This window comes from Passer montanus, unplaced genomic scaffold, assembly GCF_014805655.1.
Source record: "Passer montanus isolate IOZ18808 unplaced genomic scaffold, ASM1480565v1 scaffold59, whole genome shotgun sequence".
NCBI classification, from domain to species: domain Eukaryota; kingdom Metazoa; phylum Chordata; class Aves; order Passeriformes; family Passeridae; genus Passer; species Passer montanus.
The window spans coordinates 2,578,488-2,601,182 of record NW_024370926.1 but is presented as its reverse complement, the minus strand read 5'-3'; the positions used below and the strand labels follow the sequence as shown (position 1 = coordinate 2,601,182).

Sequence of the window (22,695 nt, the reverse complement as noted above, 5' to 3'; positions counted from 1 at the left end):
CCCCGCCCCAGCGGGATGCAGGGGATGCTCCCGGGCGATGCCGCGCTGCAGAGGCGGCCGTGTGGAGGGGCTGGGTTGCGGGGACAGGGCACGGGGGGTGTCCCCACGGGGGTGGCGGCGGCTGCTGTCGCTTTAAAGGGGCAGCCGCGGCCCCAGCTGATGCGGCGGCTCCAATCAGCGGCCCCGGGGCTCTTGGCAGCCGGAGCCGCCGCCGCTCCGCATTCCTCCGGCTTCCCAAAAGGGGCGAACATGGCGATGGGCAGGATGAGGTGAAGAGGAGGAGGAGGAGGAAAACATTGAAATAAAATTAAAAAAAAAAAAAAAAAAGAGGAAGCAAAAAGATAAAACAGAGCGAGAGGAAAATTATGAAAAGGGAGATATAAAGGAAAAGAGGGACGGGGATGCAAGCAGCGCTGGCGCGGTGATTTCCTCCCCCCCTCCTCCTCCTCCTCCTCCAAAAGGCGAAAAAAAGCAGAATTAAGGCCGCTAAAAGAAAAAAAAAAATAAAAGAGAAGGGGAAAAAAAAAAAAAGCCACCAAACCAGCAACCCACCCAACCCACCAATTCCTTGTTTTTTTCATGGAGAGCACAAACCCCAGGCCAGCGGAGGAGGACCGGGACTCCTCAGCGCGGAGACCTTTGCATCAAAATGGTAGAGCCTGAACCCCCCCTTCTCCATCCGCTTCTCCCTTTCCCTCCTGGCTTTTATTTCCCCCTCTCCCTTCCCCTTCCTTCCTCCGGGGCTTCGCCGACTTCCCAAAGGCCTCGAAACTTGCCCCGATCCCGGCCGGGTGGATGAGGGAGGGGGAGGCCGCATGGGCGATGCTGCAGCCACGCGTGAGGGGAGAGCGGAGGGGGCCCTGGATTGTTTTGGTTTTTGTGGTTTTTGGTTGTTTTTTTTTTTGGGGGGGGGATTACAAAAAGCGCAGTGTTGTGCTTTGCTGGGGGGGGCTGCATGGGGGTCCCCCCTCCCGCAGGGCTGCTTTTGGTGAAAATGGCATTAAAAACGCGCCCCCCCATCAGCAGCTTTGGGGTGATTTAGAGGGGGATGGGGGTGCGGAAGGGCCGTGAGGAGGGGTCTGAGCCTCCCTTGGGGGTCCCTGGGAGGATCTGGGGGCACGCACACACTTTTGGAGCCCCCAGGCCCGAGGATTGGGAACGGGGGGGGCGCAGGAGCTGCCGCTTCCTCGGCCATTCCCATTCCCCGGATGACTCCATCCTTCTGCCAATTCCTGCCCGCCTTCCCCCCCAGCTCTCCATGGCTGGTTCCCGTCGTGGGCCCCCTTTTCCCGGCGGGTCTGGGGGGGTCTTGAGCGCTCCAGGAGGAGCGAGGCTGCAGGGAGGGCGCAGCATCCCCCCCTCTAAAAAGGGATTTTCCAGTGCTGCCCTTAAAAAAAAAAATAATAATAATAACACCAGAGCTGGGGCTCTCTCCTGCAGCAGTGACCTATTTTGTCGGCCGGTGGAGTTTTTTTTTTTGGGGGGGGGGTTAGTTGGAGTTGCGGAGGTCAGGGCAGAACTGGGAAGATCCACGGGAAATCCCGCTGGGATGTGCTGGGATCGCGGCTCCTCGGAGCCTCCCCCATCCCAAAAAGTGCGGGGTTGTGGTTGCCCCAGCGCTGGCTCCGTGCCCGTCCCAACGCCCCGGGAAGCGTCCGAGTGGAATTTGGGAAAGGGGAAGAAAGTGCGAGCTTGGAAAAATAAGGAGACGATGATGGGTGGGATGGTGGGATGGGGCTCGGCACCCCCCGACCACGATCCTGGGGTTAAAGTGGTCGGGTTTGGGATTGGGTTCATGCTGGGCAGTCACACTCGGCCTGTGAAATCCCGGCTGAAACCTTGCCTGCATCCCTTGCCAGAGGGGATGCTGAGCGGCCGGGGGGCACACCAGGGTGTTTTGGGGAGCCTTTTGTGCCCTGAGGTGGAGATGGAGACACCCAGAGCCCACCCCAGCGAGGAAGACGGGGAAAAGTTGAGAATTCAGCCTTTCTTCCACACCCTGCAAGAACCAGAGGAATATTTGCTGTACAATGCAAAATTCCTCCTTGTAAAGACACGAAGGGATTTATTATTTTTTAAATTTTTTTTTCTTTTTTTTTTTTTTTTTTCCCCTGGATCTGTGGTGAAATCTCTCTGGATGCAGACATCCAGCTGCAGAGCTTCCCTGAGGATGCTGGCTGGGCTCAGCACCGCTCCGGGGGCTTTTCCCGGGGTGGCCGGAGGGTCCCCTTTGCCACCTGGGCTTGGAATGACGGCGGAGCTTTGTTCTCCCCGGGAGGAATGAGCGGAGCGTTGGTTATCGGCAGGCGAGATAAACGGCCCTGTGTTCCTGTCTCCTGTCTGGAGCAGAGACATTGTCACCCCCTCCACAAAAATAACCCGCTGCCGCCTTTGGAGATGGATCCTTTGGAAAAGACAGGGAGAAACGGGAGGTCGCTTGCCCGAGAGTTGATTAAATATTGGTTATTTTTAAGATGCAGATTTTTCTGTTCGTGGAAAAAATAAGGGGGGGAAAAAAAAAACCAAAACAACCCAGACCTTTTGCGGATGAACTGAATGTGTCAAAAGATCAGAGGGTCTTTGAAGGTTTGGGGGGAATTGCTGATTTTCTTGTTCTCCCTCCTGGAGGAGAAAGCTGAGGGCTCTCCCACACTGCTGCATTTCAGCCTTTATAGAGGGGACCTGGTGATGGCCCTGACAAAGTGACTCCTCAGGAAGAGCAAGGGATGAAGTTTTTAATTTGCTGCCACGTTTGCCTTGCCCCAAAAATGTGGGTATGCATTTGGTTTGCATCCTAGATGTCCTCTGACATTCCATGGGTCCCTGTAAAACTGGAGGAGTGGAATTTGGTGGGCAGGATGAGCTCTGTGCCTCCTGACCCTAATTTTCCCTTATTTCTAAGGGAAATGGGTTGTGTTGTTGGGGTGGTTTGTGCAGGGCAGGGATGGCGACACTGGGTTTCCTGCACGGGGACACACCTGAGGGCTTGTCCCCGTGTCCTCTGGGGCTGCTGTCCCCTCTGCAGCCAGCTCAGTGTTCACCCACCTCTCCTGATGGTGAAAACTGGGATGCCTTTGGATGTGGGGAAAGACTGGCGCAGATGTGATGGGTGGAAGACTTAATTACAACAAACTGTCTCTTTTTATTATTATTTTTATGATTACATCTTTTGCCTGGAGCCAGGGCTGCTGACACCCTGTCTGAGTTAAAGCCCTGCTCCCCGAGCTACAGGAAAAATGGTGATAAAAATAAGGATAAAAATAATGCATGTTCATAAAAATGTTAAAGGTGTTGTGCAGGAAGGATCTGGTGCATCCAGATCCTTGATCTGGGCAACTGGATCTAATGGAAGATGGCCCATGGCTGGGAAGTTGGAATAAAATTATCTTTAGGGCCCCATCCAGCCTAAACCATTCCATGTCTGGATTAGAGGAGCTTGGCTGGTGTTTCCCAAAGAGCCCTGATCAAGGCTGGGTTAGGATGGATCTGGAGATGGGACCATCCCTGGGGTCAGAGCCAGGGTTTGGAGAAATGCTGTGGGATGGAAAGTCCTGCCCAGCATGATGGGACAGGTTGAATCTTGGGTCTCTCTGGAAAGTTTGTGGCTGGGTGAGGAAATGCTGTGGTTTTAGGATTTACTGAGGGCTGAGTGTGGGACAAACCCTGGTGGTGTCACATCCCACCAGGCTGCTGATCCACCTGGAAGGTCGTGGTGGCTGCCCCAGGGATGGGCACTGTGGGTTAGGCAGGGAATGCTGCCCTTGGATGGAAACCTCACTCAGCAGCACTTGGGAGGAGGCTTCATCCTTCTTTCCTTCCTTCCATCCCTCCATCCTTTCATCCCTCCATCCCTTCATCCATCCTGCTGGGGATCCCAGTCCCTTCCTGCATCCCTGGCTGCACGTGGCACTGGGGTCCCTTGGGGTTACTATGCCTTTGGGCTCTGCACAAGCTGCCCTGCTGCACCCACCCATCCCTGCTCCTGCACCCATCCCTGCTCCCAGCACTGAATTTGGGGTTCCTGGGGGGAATCCTGTGAGCTGTGGGGGGCTCTGAGCACCGCCTGTCCTGTTCCATCCACGCCCTCCCTCAGTGGGGACATCCCTGGGTCTCTGGGGTGATGCTTCCCCCGGCTGGGCAGTGGTCTGGAGCTGGCCCCTGGCGCAGTCCCTTGGCTGACAGCCCGGCTGGGGAGGTCAGCCTTGGGTTTTGTCCTCATTTCCTCCCTCAGCCTTCCCTCTGCTTGTTTTTCTCGGGCAGGAGAGGGAGGGGACAGTGGCTTTGTGCGTGCGTGTCCCCCAGGCTCTTCCACCCCGGCAGTGACTCTGTGGGCAGTCCTGCATCCCACAGATGGAGGGCAGCATCCCATCCCATCCCATTGATCCCGTCCCATCCCATCCCATCCCACTGATCCCATCCCATCCCATCCCATCCTGCTGCCTGCTCCAGTGCCAGCGCAGGGCTCAGGGACATCTCCATCAGCCAGGTGTCACTGGCTGTGCCAGGTGCTGGCGGTGCCACCATGGCCTGGCTGTCCTGTCTGCCCTCAGATTTTGCCAGGGCCATGCCAGCTCTGCTGGAATCCACCAGCATCCCTTCAGGATTTAACCCCAGGCCTGGCTTTGCCCGGCTCTGGAATCACCTGCAGAGGTTTTGCACCGTGTGTTGGCTCTGACTGAGCCACGCCTCTTTCAGCCCTGACCAAGGGGACAGGGACACACAGAAGGGTGCTTCCATCCAGGTTTTGGTGTCTCTGCTCTCCTGGAGGGATTGGGATTTGTCCTGGGACGAAAATATTGTGGCATTGCTGAAGCCTCTGTATTTGTGCAGCAGCGGTTGTGTCTGAGCAGGGGATGGGGCTTGAATTCCCACGTGTTGGGATGGGCTCCCAGGGCTTGGCACTGCCCTCACTGTCACCCTGGTGGAACAGAGGGACAGTGTCCTGGATGCCATCACGGTGGTGGCATCCCCCAGGAGCAGCATCACCTCCCTGGGATGATTTGGGGATGGGGTGTGACACTGGGGTCGATCCATCCATCCTTGGAAGTGTCACAGTGGCTTTGCAGCTCTGTGTGCAAAAGGAAAGGTGGAAAGCACCCAGAGCAGCTGATAGGGTTTAAAAATTTTTAAAAATATGAGTTAAAAAAAAAGGCACAAAGCCATTAACCCTCTGTGGGCTGTGCTGTTGGGAAGGCAGAGCCTGCTCCCAGTGGATGAAGCTTTGTGTTGCCCATCCCAGCTCATCCAGCTCCTCTCCCCATGGTGCTTCCAAAAAAACCCCAAATGAACCTTTTCCCCTTTGCAAAGGTGTCCTCTTGGTTGCAGGGAGACAGGGATGGGGGCAGGAGTAGTCCCTGTTCCGTTCCAGTGGAACTGATGAGCCTGGTGCTGCTTCCTGGGAAAAGCATCCTTGAGCCAAAGCCTGTAAATGCTGCATATCATTAATAAGAAATTAGGAACAACCAAGAGGGAGGGGAAAAAAAAAACAGCCTGTGAAGCATCTGACTGTCCCACAGCTGGACTGATGCTTTTCTTCACCCAATGTTTTTGGGGTGCCCAACACGCCGGGATGAGCCAGGCTCAGGGAGCATCGCTGAGCCCCTTCCCCTGCCTGCTCCCTGTAGCTGCACATGGCTCTGCTTTGAGCACCCTGAAACCTTTAAGGCAACACGGGAACAAAAACCACCCTGGGGATGGTGTCAGCAGCATCCCTCGGGCACATCCCGGCGGGCAGGATGCCGGCGGTGGGCGCTCGGGGCCGTGCCGGCCGGCGCCTCGCCAGGCGGGGCTGTGGCCGGGCTATTGTTTTCCCTTCCTGCTTGTTTTTCCGGACAACCCTCTCGTTATTAAATAAAAACACCCGTCGGAGGAGCGAGCAGACCCCACCCCCAGCGCGGTCCCGTGCCGAGAGCACCCACGGAGAGCTCCCCGGGGAGGGAGGGGACAGCAGAGCGGTGAAGGTAGGCGACAGCAGAGGGACAGGAGCTTTGGGATGTGCTTTAGCCCTCTGCCAGCTTCCCAGGCACGGCCGTGCTCCAAAAGGGGTGGTTGGGCAATGGGATGTGCACGGTGCAGGCAGCACTGCTGGGCTGCTGTATCTTGGTTTGGGGAGCTGTGGGGAAGCACATCATTTTGAAAAAAAACCCCTTCTAATGGCCTCAAAACTCGGGAGAAAAGGCTGAAGGTTTCATGCAAGGGTCTGGAAGGCAGAGGGCAAGTTGTAGGAGGCTGAGGATTAAAAGTGAAAGCGCGAGTGTTTGGGGGTTGTAACGATTCCCCTTTGTGTCCGAGATTTTTAATCTGTGGAAATGGGGGTTTAATGTTATTTCTTTCTTCAGCAAAAGTCAAGTTTTGACATTAAATAGTTCCAGCCCAGCTTTTTTGTCCTGAAGTGCAGCAATGTCCAAATTGAGAAGAGGGCATGAGGGACTTCTTTTTTTTGAGGAGCAAGTGCTGACATAGTATTTAGCTCCTTATTAAAGCACTTTTCTTTAATGCAATTTAATACTGAAGGTCAGCTATGAATGCTTTGGTGGTTGGAAATGATACAGAAAAGCAGATTGCTTTTTTTTTTTTTGTACATCTTGAGGGTGAAAAATTTAAAGAAATCCCCAAATTTTGTGCTGAATGGAAAGTGGTTCACAGGCAGCTGGTCTTGTCACCACTTGAATGTGAATTTTATGCCCTAAGACCCCTTGTCTTTGTGCTTATGTGGGAAAGAATTACTCATGGTCCTCGATGCTGTGGTGATGAGGGCGCTAGAAATGAACAAATAATTAATTAAATAAAGAAGAGGCTGGTGAAGGTCAGAGATGGTCTTATGGGGGACTGAAGATTTGAGTATTTAAATATATCCGGAGTGGCCCAACCTTCTGGTCCTTTGGGGAAGTGTAGAGCTGCAGGAACATTTAGGGATCTCGTTCTCAATAGCTGCTAAGAAAAAATGCTTTTTGTCATAGTACATTGATTTAAATCCAGCAGCAAACACCTTTCAGGGCAGGTGGGCAGGTGTTGGTGGGGCTGTTTAGGGAAACTGAGGCACGTGGCGGGGTGCAGGTGGAAATGGAGCTTGGGTTCCACCTCCTCTGCTGGGATTTTTGGTGGTTTGGCTGGAGAGAGCCCGCCCTGCCCCAGTGACTACCAGCACCTCCCTCTACCACCATTCCTTACTCATCCTTTCCTTCCATCCCCTTCCTTTGGGGCTCCTCCAACCCCCATCCCTCTCTCCGAGCATCCTCCCCATCGTCTGGCCGTCCTCTTGCCCCAGCAGCTGTTTTGGGACAGGACTTTGGCAGCATCACGTAAAAACTCTCTTAAAATAGAGCTGGAGGGCAGCGTCAGGGCGGGGAGGGCTGGCTGGAGGCGCCGCCGGCCCCTCGGGGTGCGCAACTCACGGCCACGCTGCTTTCTAATAATTTTTAGGGGTGTTTTCTGGGCTGATGATGCCAGAACCTTGCTTTGAGATTAGCAGTGCATGGTGGGGCCCTGCCGTTTTGGGGTTCACCCTGGTTTGGTGCATCCAGTGAGCTGCCCAGGTGTGCAGCAGGGGATGGAGATGGGATGGGTGACCTGCTCCTGGCCCTGAACAGAGCCAGAGGGGCAGGGTGGTGATGGTGGAAAAGAGCAAAACTCGTGATTCTTTTTCCTCCTTCTTTTTTTAATATGTATTTTAATACAAGAAATATTAAAAGGGATATATATTTCAAATATTTGTGTTTTCCCAGCGCGAGAGCCCTGGATTTAACCCTGCCATTAATCCCCATTAGCCAGGCTCCTCTGCTCCGCTGGAGCTGCAGGGACGGGAGCTGCCGGAGGGGCATTTTGGGGCAAGTTGGGGTCTTTTTGGGGATCTCACCCCGGCAGGCGCCTCTCGTCTCGGCCGGGGCTCTGGCTCCGGGCAAGCTCACGAAAAGCATCTGAGAGCAATAAAGAGCAAAAGGCTCCCGCTGACAAGCCCGGGCTGAAGTCACCGGCGGGACGCGGCCAAGACACGCATTGTCCTCGCCGCTGCTGGGACTGATTAGAGCCGCCTGGCAAGGAGCGCCGCTGGGTGAGGGATCAGCCCCCTTTGCCAAAAATCCTCCATCCGGAGGGCAAAAAAAGCCAGCTTTTGTTTTCCAGGCTGGCCAATGCCGCCCCCACACCCGTTTTCCCCTATTTTGCACCCATTCCTTTGTGGCTGTGCCTATGCCAAGCTTGGGGTATCCTAAATGAGATGGATCCCCCGAGGAAAAAACTGAATTTAAGGATTTTTTTCAAGGGAAAACCTGGCAAACAGCAAACTGCTCTGCTGAATTCCTGCTGTCTCTTCAGTTTTTGATATTTATTATATCCTTAATTATTTTCTATGTGTCTTTAGAGGGGGGCTGAACCATCCAAGATCTCATCAAAATGTTCTTGGCAGTCGCGAGAGGCTCGGGAAATGTTGAGGTGGATGGATGTTCCAGCTGGGATGCAGCATTTTGTAACAAGTACATATATAAAGAATGTTCATGTATTTATATATTTATCTATTTTTATGTATAAATAGTTTAACTATAGCTTAGTTTATAATATTATAGTTTAGTTTATATATAACATTTTAATTATATATAAGCATGAATGTATAAAATATTGAAAATGTTAAATATATATAAATTATAGAAAGTATATAAAAATATGTAAACACCCAACCCTTTTCCTACCTCTTTGCCCTGCTCCAGGCTGCAGAGCCAAGAATTTGGAGCAGAACTGGTTTTTCCATGTTTTCCCGGGGTGCCAGCACTTGCTGGGATTCTCCAGGGCTATCAGGACCAGGCAAAACTGAGATCCCTATTGGTTGGACTGGTTGGTTGTGGAGCAGAAATCCAATGAAAATAAAAAAATTTGGCAGGGAAGGGGAAGAGTTTTTTTGCTTGTTGGGAAAACAGAGAAGAAAACACCCTTTTTTATTATTTAAACATTTTTGTCTGTGCGTCCTTTTGCCTTTGGCTCACCAGAAAAAAAAAAAAAAAAGACAGAACATGTCTTGCTGGAATTTGTGCATTGATCAAGAGTTGCTGTTTGTTCCAGAAAAAATGTGAGTTGAAAATCTCTCTTTGGAGCAGGAGGTGCAGGATAAACCTGGCAGGTTGAACCCTCTCTCTCTGCCACCATTCTGCACCATGTCCTTGGTCACATCCTACAAAGGTCAGGGAAGAGGGTGTTGTGGGCTCTGGATATGTCTCCATCCAGGATTTGGGTGTTCAGCAAAGGAACCAGAGGGAAAGGGTGTGTCCCACCTTCTTTTAATACAGGACCCAGGCTTTAGGGCATGGGATATCCCTTGGATTTGAGATGGAGCAGGCAAACTAATCCTGGGGTTCAGGTATGACCAGGAGAGGGGATGAACACCAGGGATGGTCTGGAGTGTGTGAAATACGTGGGAGTTGGATTAAATACCCAGAAAACTCAGCCTGGGGAGGGTTGGCAGAGCAGCATTCCCCAGCCTGGGGTTGCTGCTCCCTGATTTGAATTTTTCCAGGTAGTGCCTTTCCCCAGGCAATGGAAAATGAGCATTAAAAAGAGCATAAATCATGCCAACGAATGCAGCTGTGAGTGAGCTGCTGTCGTGAGCGAGAGCACGCAGTGTAATTCAGAAATATCAGAGGATATTGGGCTTTGTGTTATTACCTGCAGGAGCAGGGAGCTATAAAATCCTAATGTCCTTTTATTTAGGGGGTTACATCTCAGCAGGTGCCTAAAATTGGCTTCCTGCTTGGGGCAAATATCCACCTGGATCTCCATCCTGGCTCAAGAGGTCAAGACATCCTGTGTGACATCTCTGAGTGAGTGTGGACACCTGAGTCTGCCTTTGCACCTCCTCAGTGGCCATGGTGCCTCCTACCCACCTTGAAGGGACATCAGTGGGTGCTGGTGTGGCTCTGACCTGTCCTTTCACTGGGGCTTCTCCTCTTTGGTTGAGTCTCCTGGACTCAAGCTGGTGGTGGAGCTTCCTGGTGTTCCAAAGCTGGGGCTGGTAGTGGAGCATTTTGGTTGACGTGTCCAGGCTGGGGCTGGTGATGGAGTGCTTTTGTTGGTATCTCCAAACCGGGGTTGGTGATGGGAGTGTTTTGATTGGTATCTCCAAACTAGGGTTGGTGATGGAGTTTCTTGGCTGGTATCTGCAAGCTGGGGTTGGTGATGGAATGTTTTGGTTGGTATCTCCAAACTGGGGCTGGTGATGGAGTGTTTTGGTTGGTATCTGCAAGCTGGGCTGGTGGTAGAACTTCATGGTTAGTATCTCCAAGCTGGGGCTGGTGACAGAATGTTTTGGTTGGCACCTCCAAGCTAGGGCTGGCAGTAGAGCTTCTCAAGTGACATCTCTGACTTGGGGATGCATGGACAGGCATGGATGGCATGGCCAAAAGGGTGTTTTTGTGGGGAAAGAGCCCTGAATGATTTTGTTTCTTTCCTCCCCACAGCTGATAGTCGAAAAAACGACTGACTACCCTTCGGCTGAGTACTCCCTGGTGGAGGATGTAGCCCTCCACTTCACGTGTTTGATGGACAGACTGAACGAGCAGCGCCTCTTTCAGCCGGACTTGTGCGACGTGGACATCGTGCTGGTGCAGCACAAGAGCATCTTCCCGGCGCACAAGGGGGTCCTGGCAGCCTACAGCCAGTTCTTCCACTCCCTCTTCACCCAGAACAAGCAGCTGCAGCGCGTGGAGCTCTCTCTGGAGGCCCTCACCTCGCAGGGCCTCCAGCAGATCCTCAACTTCATCTACACCTCCAAGCTGCTCGTCAACTCCTGCAATGTGCAGGACGTGCTGAACGCGGCCGCCGTGCTGCAGATGAACAACATCGCGTCCTCCTGCCAGGACCTGCTGGACACCCGCTCGCTCAGCCTGGCCACCGACATGGCCCTGCCTGCCGAGGGCTGCGCCGGACCCCCGCCCTACTACTGCGAGATCAAGCAGGAGGTGGATGCCCCCCACCCCAAAATCTATGCCCGGGAGGGCAACGACCCCTTCTCGGTGCGGGTGGAGGATGGGACGGGCAGCGGGACGCTCCCCCCCGGCCCGGCCAAGCAGTACTACAAGGAGGAGAAGGATGGAGGTCCTGGCACTGTCTGTAAGATGGAGGGTGAGGAGTCTGAGGAGGACCTGGACAGCCAGGGCTCCTACAACCGGGAGCAGATCATCGTGGAGGTGAACCTCAACAACCAGACCCTCAACGTCTCCAAGGGCACGGAGGGGAAGGCGGCCGCCAGCGAGGCGGCCGTGATGGGGCGGCCGGACGGGGATGGGCGCGACACGGAGGAGGACGGGGAGGAGGAGAATGAGGAAGGGGAGGAGGAGGAGGAAGAGGAGGAGGATGCGGAGGTGGGGGAGGAGGAGGAGGAGGAGCGCAGCGAGGAGGAAGATCTGGAGGAGACGACGGAGGAAGAGGATGATGATGATGAAGATGCCTCAGAGATGAAAAGGGAAAAGAGCGGGCAGCCCCGCAGGGGCAGCCGGGCATCCAAAGCCACTAAACCTGCCATGGCAACCAGGTCCCAGGAGATGGCCAAGGTGGAAGAGGAGGAGGAGGAGGAAGAAGAAGGCCAGAGGGGAAGGAAGAGAAAGAAGGAACAAGACGGCTTGGGCCAGAAGGTGAAGCTGGAGGAGAAGCAGCATTATCCATGCAAGAAGTGTCCCCGGATCTTCAACAACCGCTGGTACCTGGAGAAGCACATGAACGTCACGCACAGCCGGATGCAGATCTGCGACAAGTGCGGGAAGCGCTTCCTGCTGGAGAGCGAGCTCCTGCTGCACCACCAGACCGACTGTGAGAAGAACATCCAGGTGAGCATGGGTCCATCCAGGGCATGGATCCCACCGGGGTGAACTTCCACCAAGGGGGAAATGCCTTATGCCAAGGTGGAGCATCCTGATAGAGATGGATGTCCCACCAAGGGGGGAATTCCCCACCAGAGTGGATGGATGTGCCATCAAGGTGGGGACATCCCACCAAAGGAGGAGCATTATTGTATTTTCAGGGATCCCCGTGGCAGGGAGGAATGATGAATCTGACTCCATGTTCTCAGAAGGCTAATTCATTATTTTATGATACTATATTATATAAAAGAATACTAAACTAAACTATACTAAAGAATACAGAAAGGATACTTACAGAAGGCTAAAAAGATAATAATGAAAACTCTTGACTCTTTCCAGAGTCCCATCACAGCTTGGCACTGGTTGGTCAATGAGACAAAACAACTCACAGCAGAATCCAATGAAACAATCACCTGTGGGTAAACAATCTTCAAACACATTCCACATGAGCAAAACAGAGGAGAAGCAAATGAGATAAGAGTTGTTTTCCTTTTTCTCTGGGGCTTCTCAGCTTCCCTGGAGAAAAATCCTGGGCAAAGGAATTTTTTCAGAGAATGTGAATGTGACAGAGCATCCCACCACTGTGGGATATCCCAGTGAGGGAAGGGCATCCCAGGCACCATGGAGGTCATCCCATCCAGTTACAGCATGGAATGGGCTCGTGCTCAGATAATATTGATGTTGCAATTGGCACATGTGTAGTGGTTTTGGTTGTTAATTTGAGATTTTGAGATTAATTTGAGATATGAAATTTTTCTTCTGTATGCAAAACCAGCACAATATGGCAGTTGGGAGGGAACCTTCCTTCACCCATGACTTGTATTCAGACTCAGGAGGGTCCCAGAGTGGCCTGGAATTAGAGGATTTGTGCCAGGGGGGCTGTGGCTTCCCCTTGGGCGCCTGGGTGGAAACATGGAGTTAATTTTTGAGCAGTAATTTTTCTTTTGAGTTTATTCAGTTAATCTGGATAAAACACTGCGAGCCCTTGATGGAGACACACTCCAGCATTCCCACCCAGGCTGAACCCATTTTAGCTTAATTTGAAGATTTGCTGACAGGAGTTAAAATGGTTTTAATCTGCCTTTTGTGCTTTTTTTATGTGCATTAGCAAATTTCTGAGTGCATTTGACATCCACGCATGGCTCGGGCTTGGTGTGGCTTTCCCCTGTGCTAATGAGATCCTGTGTTGGCAAATTGACTTTGTTAAATCACTGCAATTTTAGGGGGATAGGGAGTCAACCAATCAGAGCAGCAAACATGTATTTCTGAAGATCCCTCCAAATTCCCATCTCCTAATTCCTGAGGAGCTGTTTTACAGGATGCTGCTGCTAATAATTATAAATATACCAATTTATGGAGAGCTTCTCCCATCGCCCTTCCCACCAGCAACCAGATTTTGAATGATCTCACAGCTCTCCTCGATGAAGGTAACACAACCCAAGTGCTACTGGAGCCCTTCACTGATGGCATCGCAAATAAAACAGGGAATGAGGCAGATCTTGGCAAGCAGGGAACACAGAAGCAAGAACAGTCTTGGCTCATAGGTGAAGCAGTCACCCTTTGGTGCATCCTCCTGACAGATTCACAGCTCTGAAGATGCATTTTTTGGATGTTTTTTTCTTGTATAGTGACCTCCTTCTGCAGAAAAAGGGATAATTTTCTCCCACTTAATTAAGCATTTTTAATTTTGCAAAAAGCCAAATCCTCTCCATTTGCTCTGATAATATTTAATAACTTTATTAACATCCCATGGAATTATGTCTGGATGGAAAAGGAATTTTTTTCAGCACTCTACCTATAACAGTTTTTATTTCTTGTGTTTTAATCAGATCCGTGGAGGGACTATCCATCTTTTCCCAGTTTGGTCTGCTGCTTTTTTTCCCTCTTTCGTCCCCAAATTTCATCCATAAAGCTTTAGGATTTAAGAACCATCCTGCTCCCTGTGTTCATTCCCCATCTCCATAATGTGCATCCTACCTCTACCACCTGAAAAATGATTCATCCTTTGCTTTATTGAGTTGTCCCTCAAACTCTTTTTATTGCCAACTTCGGTATGGTTTTCCTTTTAACCTGCAAGAATTTATATCCTCATTTTTTCCCCTCATTTGGACATTATTTCCATATTTTTTGAGTGATGATTTTCAGCAGTGAGTGAGGACACAGAGCTCAGCCCTCCAGAGTGTTTGGTTCGAGCCCTGAGGGTTTTTCTACCTCTGCTGCTTTCCCTCTACCTTTCATTTTGAAATTCCCCTGCCTCTTTCATTCTAAGTGGAGAAAATGGATATTGATGTGTCTTTGATATCAGGTTCTAGTCCTGAATTTGCCCTTAAATATCCCTTAAGACACATATAAAGCTGTTCTGATCCATGGAAATTCATACGTGGGAACAGTAGGACTTGGAGGACTGCTCTTGTTGACATTTGAGCATGGCAAGATGAAGATGATGAGGCTTGGGAATGGCTCTGTGAACCTAATTTTTTCCTTTGGGGCACCTAAATATAAATACATATGGAAAAATACAGTGACTTCACAGCATAATGGTGTGTTTTCCATGGTATCACATCAAAATTTGGTTGAGGCACATCAAGGAACATCTGTTCCCCTGGGAAGGAGGAGAAGTGGAGGAATCGCTTCCCAGGTTCACTGGTACAATTCAGCCACGTTGTTGCAAGATGCCTTCAAGGAATGAATTATTTTCTCAACAAATCTGCAAGGAGAGAAGGGATGGTTTTATCCCTGTTGACCAAGAGGAATGTGAGCCATGGAAAGGTAAAGGGGAAGGAGTTGACCCTTGGCTCCTGGCATGGTTTCCTTGGTGGATATCCCTCTCCTGTGTTCCCCTGAGCACTGAACTGGTCTCACATGCTTCCAAGAGGTCTCACACAGAAGTTGGAGCTTTTCCTGGGAACTTCCAGAGCAACATTGAACTCGTTGGAGCTGAAGTGATTCTCTACCTTAATTTTTTGGGGAAGATGTTGCATGTCACATTGTCCTCCTTGTGCTGATGTTGGTTTGGGTCCATTTTGGTGCTTTTGAATATCATGGAGTCATAGATCTATTTGGAAAACCAATTTAGTGGTGAAGTATCCGTAATATCTGCTGAAGACTGAAGTTGTACTGCTCTGGATAGGGATTCTCCTTCTTTCCATAGTTTTTGCAAGTTTCCAGTGCACAGAGGGTTGGGTTATTTTATATAAGATCTTCATTTAGGAATAAAATTCCCAGCTGGGAATATCCAAGTCCTGATACAGCCATTGATGAAGATTCCACATCCTTCCCTAGAAGGTCATTGGCCCTTGCTCATCCCATGGATAGAAATACAAAGTTTGGAGGTTTTGAAGTGACAAGGTCTGTATCAGACTTGCTGGTAGTTATGATTTTTGATATCAGCTGTAGCTTTCACCGTGATGTTCCCTTTCCATGGATGAAGCTGCTTCCCTGACCCCCTCCTGTGTCCTTGCAGTGCGTGACGTGCGGGAAGGGGTTCAAGAAGCTCTGGTCTCTCCACGAGCACAACAAGATCGTCCATGGCTATGCAGAGAAGAAGTTCTCCTGCGAGATCTGCGAGAAGAAGTTCTACACCATGGCCCATGTGCGCAAACACATGGTTGGTGAGTGTGGGAGGCACCACGGGGAGATCTTGTTGGGGCTGTTGGTCCATCAGTTTGGCAATGGAAGGTGTTTTCTCTTGCTGTCATGTTGTCTTACTCTTGGGTGAGCTTTCTCACATCTCCATCTTGAAATTTTGCCTGATATTCAATGCTGAACCAATGTCTGCTCAGTGCTGGGTTTGGACGTGGTGCTGGGGAATCCCATTTATTTTATTGATTAGAAGTGATCAGAGAAAGGTTTGAAGTGTAACCAGTGTAAAAGGACCAGACCGCACCAGTGCTGGGCTTTGAAAAGCAAATTCTGTGTGACAGCAGTGGTTGGGTTCCTGCGCCTTGGAGCCACCAAAGAGATCAAAAAGAATGGGGGTTTGGAAAGGAGATGCTTGAAACGTTGCTGCCATTTATCTTCCAGAGATTCTTTGGGTTTGCTGGGGTTGGGCACTGGGAGCCAGAGCTGGGGTGTGGGGAGATGGATGGTGGAGGTGTTTGGAGGCTGCTGACCTGCCCCTGTCCCCCCCAGCACACACCAAGGACATGCCCTTCACCTGCGAGACCTGCGGGAAGTCCTTCAAGCGCAGCATGTCCCTCAAGGTCCACTCGCTCCAGCACTCCGGGGAAAAGCCTTTCAAATGTGAGGTGAGGCAGAAACGCTGATCTGGGAAGAGATCTTCCACTCCCTGGGGCTTCCACTGTGCTGTGTGCCACTGCAGCTGTAGGGATGATCCCACACTTTTCCAGACTTTGCTTCTCCACCTGGTTTGAGAGTCCCACCAGCTTTATGATGAAACTTGTTCTATGCCAGGATCTGTCCCGACAGATTGCCTGGACTTTACACCCACCCAGCCTGCAAACCTGGCTGGGTATGTCCCAAAAAGCCTGTTTTGGGGGGTTTCTTGGGGGTAAAAACCAGGATTTCCTTGCTGCTGGTGATTTGAGGGAAATTTGAAGCATATTTTGGGTGCTCATCAACAATTCCTTGCCCCCACAGAACTGCAACGAGCGCTTCCAGTACAAGTACCAGCTGCGCTCCCACATGAGCATCCACATTGGCCACAAGCAGTTCATGTGCCAGTGGTGTGGCAAGGACTTCAACATGAAGCAGTACTTTGATGAGCACATGAAGACGCACACGGGTGAGACCCGCCCCTTGCCTGGCACCAGATCCCTGCAGTCAGGCTCTCCCTGGAAAGAGTGATGGGATGGGGGTAACATCTTTGGGTGGGTGGCAGGATGGAGTTTTGGGAAGCACTAATAAGGCTCCAGTCAACTCATTCAGCAAGATTTTTGGAAAGGCTTACAATGGTTCATGATCTCTGAGCTGGACACACAGGAGAAATACCAACAAGGTCTTCTCAAGAGGTCAAAACAACACTAAGGTTTGCTGGCAAACTTGAGGAAAATCAGGGAACTTTGGAAAAAGGTTTAGTACAGCATTCAGCCAACAAAAAACACTTCTCACAGCATTAAACTTGGCCCATTCAGCTTAGCAAACTTTAAACACATTTGATGTTGAGGTACTCAGAATATTCCATGGAGAGAGTATTAGAAGAAGAAGAAAGAGAGAAAGACAGGAAAGATACAGAAAAGCACAAATAGGTAGCACATATAGGTAGTTGGTAGTAGAGGCTACCAACTCCTGTAGACAGAACTTCCAAGAAAAAGGGAGGGTCTAGATGAACGTAATGGCATGGTGTTTAACTTTAAATACCCCTTGGTCCTCAAAGGCCTTTCTCCCACATGGAACTTCTGGTCATTTGGCCCTCAGGAGGTGGATTAGGGGAGAGTGGAGCATTACCTCCCCGTGTGCCATGACTGACAGACACTGCCAGGCTGGGATACAGGCTCTAGAACTGGGATGTGGGGCCGTTCACTGCCTCAGGAGGCCAAAGCACACAAATGCACCCCAAAATATCTCAGGACATGAAATCTTCCCAGTCTCTGAAGAGACTAACCAGCAGCTTCTCTTCTCTCACCCTCAGGGGAGAAGCCCTACATCTGTGAGATCTGCGGGAAGAGCTTCACCAGCCGCCCCAACATGAAGCGGCACCGCCGGACCCACACCGGGGAGAAGCCGTACCCCTGCGACGTCTGCGGCCAGCGCTTCCGCTTCTCCAACATGCTCAAGGCCCACAAGGAGAAATGTTTCCGCGTCAGCAACCCCTTGGCTTCGGACACGGCCGTCCCCCAGCCCGCCACCAGCCCGGCTCCGCTGCCCCCCGGCCCCGGCGTCTCCCCCCTGCCCCTGCCGCTCCTCCATCCTCTTCCACAGACCCTCCCTCCTCCTCCTCACCTACCACCACCCCCTCCCCTGTTTCCCGCGGGGAGGATAAATTCCAACAACAATTAGGTGCCCCACCCCTACCCCGGCCATGCGCCTGCACGGACTGCTCTGCCCTTCGGGAACGCCTTTCCCCCGGGGAGCCGAGGCTTTGCTTGCTCTCTACCCCCCCTTCCTCCTCATTTTGGGGTTGTTTTGGGTTTTTATTGCTTTTTCTCACCTGTCATTCTCCGCAGAGAGGGGGAGCAGGAAGAAACCCCCCCCACACACACCCCCGAGGAGGGTGGGTGTTGTGGGGGAAACCGCCGTCCGTCCATAAGGGTGTAGGTAAAAGGTGTCACTCTCAGTTTCATCTTCCCACACGCTGGCATCACCTTCCTGCTGGGATGCTGGTGAGGCTGGGAGGAGCAGGATATCCAGGCTTGAGCTTGCTGGCCGGTGCATCAATATTTTTGAAGCCGAATTCTAGTTAGTGGTGCTTGAATCCCTGTACTGTAAAGCTGGTCTTTCAAGTCAGGCTCTTCACCCACGGGGTTGAAAGGTGGGCACCCCAGGGGAGCCTGCCACTGCCAGCCCCAGTGGCCCGTGGCAAGCGAGCAGATGTCCCCGTTGGAAAGCCATGAGCATGCTCTCGTTAGCAGCCCTCCACACGTCTTCCTTCCCTACAACAGGTTTTCCTCCTCCGCAGGCAAAAGCACAAACACCCACCTTGCATCTCGGGGCATCTGCAACTCGCTGTTGGTTCAGTTCTGGGGTGCCCTAAGGGAGCTGGGTTCTGGTGTGCCCTTTCTGCTGATCCCAGCAGGAGCTGGGCTCCTGGGGATGCTCTGGAGTCAGGGAGCTGTTCCTGGGAGAGCTCAGGTACCTTTGGGAGCGGCAGGAGGGTAGCCTGGGACAGAGGAGCAAGACGCTTCTGTTTCTCGGCAGAATCGGCCCAGAATAGTGCCTTAACAATCTGAACAAACCCCTGAGGGATGGCTGAGCTCCAGGTTGGTCCCACTGCAAGGATCAGAGCTAAAGCAGGACCATGGCGATGATGATGTCCCAGTCTCCAGTTTGTTGCCTGCTTTGCTCTCCCAAGCTTCACTTCCCCTTGTGGTGCTGGCATCCGTTGCTCTGTCCTGGTTTGGGGGGACCAGAGGGGACCAGTGAGGGTTGTGGTTGTTTTGGTGATGCCCTGTGATGTTGCTTAGTGCTTGTTGAAGATGTTGAAGTTGAGCTGGTCTTTGGTTTCACTTACAAATAATATGGCTGGCTTCATGCTGAGGAGGAGGAGAAGGGGAAGGCTTTGCTGTCACCTTTTTTGTTGTGCACTGGGGTCCCAGCAGGGTCTCTCACTGCTGTGCTCTGCCCCAGGGTGCCATGCATTGTCCTGACCATGGCTGTGGGGCCCCTGCCAGGGGAGTGTCCCCTGTGGAGTCTGAGAGTACCCAGCACGGGCAGAGAAGGGCTGGCAAGAGGTGGGGGGTGTTCCAGCTGATCCTGTGCTTCTAAAGCCTGTGGGGTCAGTTCATGGAGGAGGTGGTGGAAGCACTGTTGGTAGGTAAGAAGGAAAGAGGTCACTGAGTGGGTTGCAGGAGCCTTTTGTCATATGCAGCTTGTGTTGGGTGACAGCAGAGTGCTGGGGACAGGGAGCCACATCTGCCTCTGTGGAAAGCCTTGGTGCTTTGTCGCCTGGACCAAATCAGCAAAGCAACTGGGCAGCATTGAGGCTGTCCCTGCAGAGATGGGAGGATCCAGACACATGCTCAGGGGCTTTGCTGACTGGGGACATGCAGGAGCCTGACAGGGACAGGACCAGGGAGCATCTGCTGTTCTCCCGAGTGCTCTTTGAGGTGTCTGGTGTCACCTCCTGCTGAGCGGTGCCCCACTGGTGCCCGGCATCTTGGGAAAGCTGACTGATGTTAGCATTTTGGGGCCACAAAGTCCTTTTCATCTTCATGTTGGCTGGGATCCTGTGGATCCCCAGCGTGGCTCTCAGTACCAGTGAACTCACCCCCATCTCCATCTGCTCCAAGAACGAGGAGGTTGCTATGGTAGAGCTGCCTCACCTTATTGACCTTCTCAGGTGGGTTCCAAAGGCTTCTCTGCTGCCCCCCTCCATGATCCTGGGGCTCGTTGGGGTGGTGCAAAGCCTCAAACACACCTGTGAGGGATGAGGGCTCTTGGGGCCATTGGCTGTCTGAAGGGACCATGACCCATACTGGAAGGTGTTTGCTTTGGAGAAGCATTCAGTGAAACCTGTGGAGGTGCTGGAGTCGTCCTTGCTGTCTCCTCCTCTGCTGCCTCCCAGATCCCATCCCCTTGGGCTTCCTTGTGCTTCTTTCCCCTGATGTTCAGCCTTGAGACAGGATGGGAGCACTGTGCCCTTATTTTATGATCTTCTGTCATGGAGCCCATCAGCTGATAGGCTTCCCCCAATGTAAACATCCATGCCAACATTGTGCTCCCTGATTCCACTCTCCTGGAGGTGGCTTTCCCTGTTCCCATCCCAGTTCATCCTCTCCCAGTGAGGACCTGCCCCCCTTGGACATCTCTGTGAGATGAGAGCACTTCCTTTAGGCTGGAAGCCCAGTGGAGAGCCCAGTGACTGATCCCAGCCCGATCCCCTTCGAGAGCCTGCTCGTAGAGCCACTTGGAGACGTCGAGATGTGACCATGCACACAGCACTTTGGAGAACCAGATCCCTGCTGCTCCCTCCCCTCTCCAAGGCCTGGCTAGTTCCCAGGAGTCCTACAAGGCCTCTGAGCCCTTTTGTCTACACCCTGACTCAGCCCCAGTTGTGTCTCCATGTCTGGTTTTCGTTCATGTACTGAGAGCTCAGACGAGTCGCTCCCGCAGTGCCTCGTCCATCCCGGACCCGTCCCAGCCGGCGCTGTTGCACCCCTCGGGGTTAGACAGGGCAGCAGGCAGGAGAGTTGGGTCTGTTGTTTTCAAGCTTTTTATGTTTTCAATTTTTTTAATTTTTTTTTTTTTAACTCTTGCACCTTAATCTCTCACATCCCTTCTTTGACAGACCGCGAGGGTGGAGAGGGGCTTGATTTCCATTACGCAGTTCCTGATTACGCCGTAGCGCAACCTTCAGCTGACAGCTCTTCCCACACACCTAAACCCCAGACCTGTCTGGGTCGGAATTTTTTTTTTCCCCCCCCACTCCACCCTTCATTTGAACTTTGGGGAGGGAGGGGATCATGTGGGGAGGGTCACTTTTGGTTTATATATCCCAGGAGCCTGGTAGCACAGACCAGTTCGCCTCACGTATCCATGAGGCACAGCTGGCCCTTCGGACCACAGCCATAACCCTGGCGCGGTGGGAAGGTGATGGATGGATGGACAGATGGGTGGGAATGGCTGTGACAGTGCAATAGAGACGAGCATCCGCTGCTAGACAACTCCTCTGAGGTGACTCTTGGTTTGCCCGAAGTCGGGAGGGAAGGACAGACGGACAGACGCCCTTTGTTCACATGGACGGCAAGAGCTTCCCCACACGCAGCCCTGCCTAGAGACACGGAACCATGACGGGAGTTGGGTTGAACTTACAAAGGAGGAAAATAATAATTTTTTAAAAAAAAGGAGAAAAAAAAGATAGGAATAAGAACAACCTCTGTAGCATGGAACTTGAAGGAATGAATGAAACCCCAAGCACTTGCCTCAAAACTAGTTTCTCATGCCTGGTGTTTGGCTCTGAATTATTTTACGGCATTCAGTATCAGTTGCCCAAACATGCCAAGTTAAGAGTGTATTGGTGGCTCTACAAGTGTGAACAAACTAAACGAAGCACTTTATTCTGTATAGATTAAGGGAAGGCGGGGAGGGGAGGGGAAGCTTGGATGCTTTTCGGAAGCGTCTTAAGTAATGTTCTAGGAAATGTATTATTATTATTATTATTACTTTTTTTTTTATGACCATGTGTAATCAATATATGTTTATCTTTAACTCCAAGTACAGCAGTTACTCTCTTTGGGATGGTGTGAGGAGGGGGAGGCTGAGATGGTTGGATTACTCCATCCCCGTGGGGCCAGCTGAGGCAAGTCATTGTCTACCGCAGGAACGGGCGAGTCTTGCTTCGTCGATGGTCCCGTTGGCCAATGTCCAGGAGGTCCCAAGAGGTTCATCAAAGCCACCTCCCAGGGCACAGCTCCCAGTCAGACATGCCCATCCCGAGCCATCTTCTGCCTGGGGGTGCTGGGGCTGCTCTCTGCGCCGCCCACGAGCGCTGCAAGTCACGGTAGGGAGGCTGGTTTGGGGTGTCCCTCGAGGCCAGGTCCTTGGCCATGCTTTGAAATCTGCTTTTGGCCTCTCACCAAGGCACGTTGGGGCTCACTGAGCTCTGAAATTGGTGAGAGGTCAGAACTGGGCCTTTCCACTGCGTTCTCCCAGTCTGGAAGTGTTATGACTGTTACCAAAGAGGTTGCAAGTGGAAGGACTGAATCAATAAACGATTTGTCTTTTATAAAAGAGAACCGAAAGCTCCACCACTTTCTTTTGTTACCTTAATTTTGCTTTATCTTTTTCTTCCCTCCTCCTTTTTTGTTTTCTCAGTTTTGTTTTAAAAGGGTTTTTTTCAGGCAACGGTGTGAGCAGTCAGAGATGGGGAGGATGAGGAATCCTGTGGAATGTTGACTGCTGCCACTGCTTCGCATGTACAGGCTCTGTGTTGGGTTTGGTGGGAGGTGTGTGAGTGTGTGTGAGACAACTTGACTGCTGTGGGGCCAACAAAAACAGAGCTTTTCAGGGAAGGGTGATGAGTGGATAGAAGAAGGAATTCAGTGCTTACAGCCCTGGGGTAAGGACTGAGCACTTGGTCCTACTGGCTCCATCAGGTTGGTGTGAGCTCTTGGGTAGGGGCTCTCTGATCTCTATTGGCAGTGGAGAAACCAAGGAGTATAATCAAAAGCACCCAGTGCCTTTATTAATTTAAAATGGAGGATGGGGAACCTCGCCAACAATATCAGCATGGATATTG

The 22,695-nt window shown here is 51.8% G+C and overlaps 1 protein-coding gene across 1 annotated transcript; it reads left to right on the top strand.

Annotated features, from left to right (window-relative positions):
• The first annotated feature begins 204 nt into the window (after positions 1 to 204).
• On the top strand, positions 205 to 22,192 carry ZBTB47 (zinc finger and BTB domain containing 47). The gene is made up of 6 exons (XM_039726553.1): positions 205 to 652; positions 10,443 to 11,807; positions 15,304 to 15,451; positions 15,972 to 16,087; positions 16,440 to 16,584; positions 17,431 to 22,192. The coding sequence occupies exons 1-6, from the start codon at positions 650 to 652 to the stop codon at positions 17,796 to 17,798; spliced, it is 2,145 nt and encodes a 714-aa protein (XP_039582487.1). The 5' UTR covers positions 205 to 649; the 3' UTR covers positions 17,799 to 22,192.
• The last annotated feature ends 503 nt before the right edge of the window (positions 22,193 to 22,695 follow it).

Excerpts from the sequence above, each read along its gene's own strand:
- ZBTB47 (XM_039726553.1), top strand. Across the intron at positions 15,452-15,971 it reads TGTGCGCAAACACATGGTTG|CACACACCAAGGACATGCCC; the intron begins GTGAGTGTGGGA and ends TGTCCCCCCCAG. Across the intron at positions 16,585-17,430 it reads GCACATGAAGACGCACACGG|GGGAGAAGCCCTACATCTGT; the intron begins GTGAGACCCGCC and ends TCTCACCCTCAG.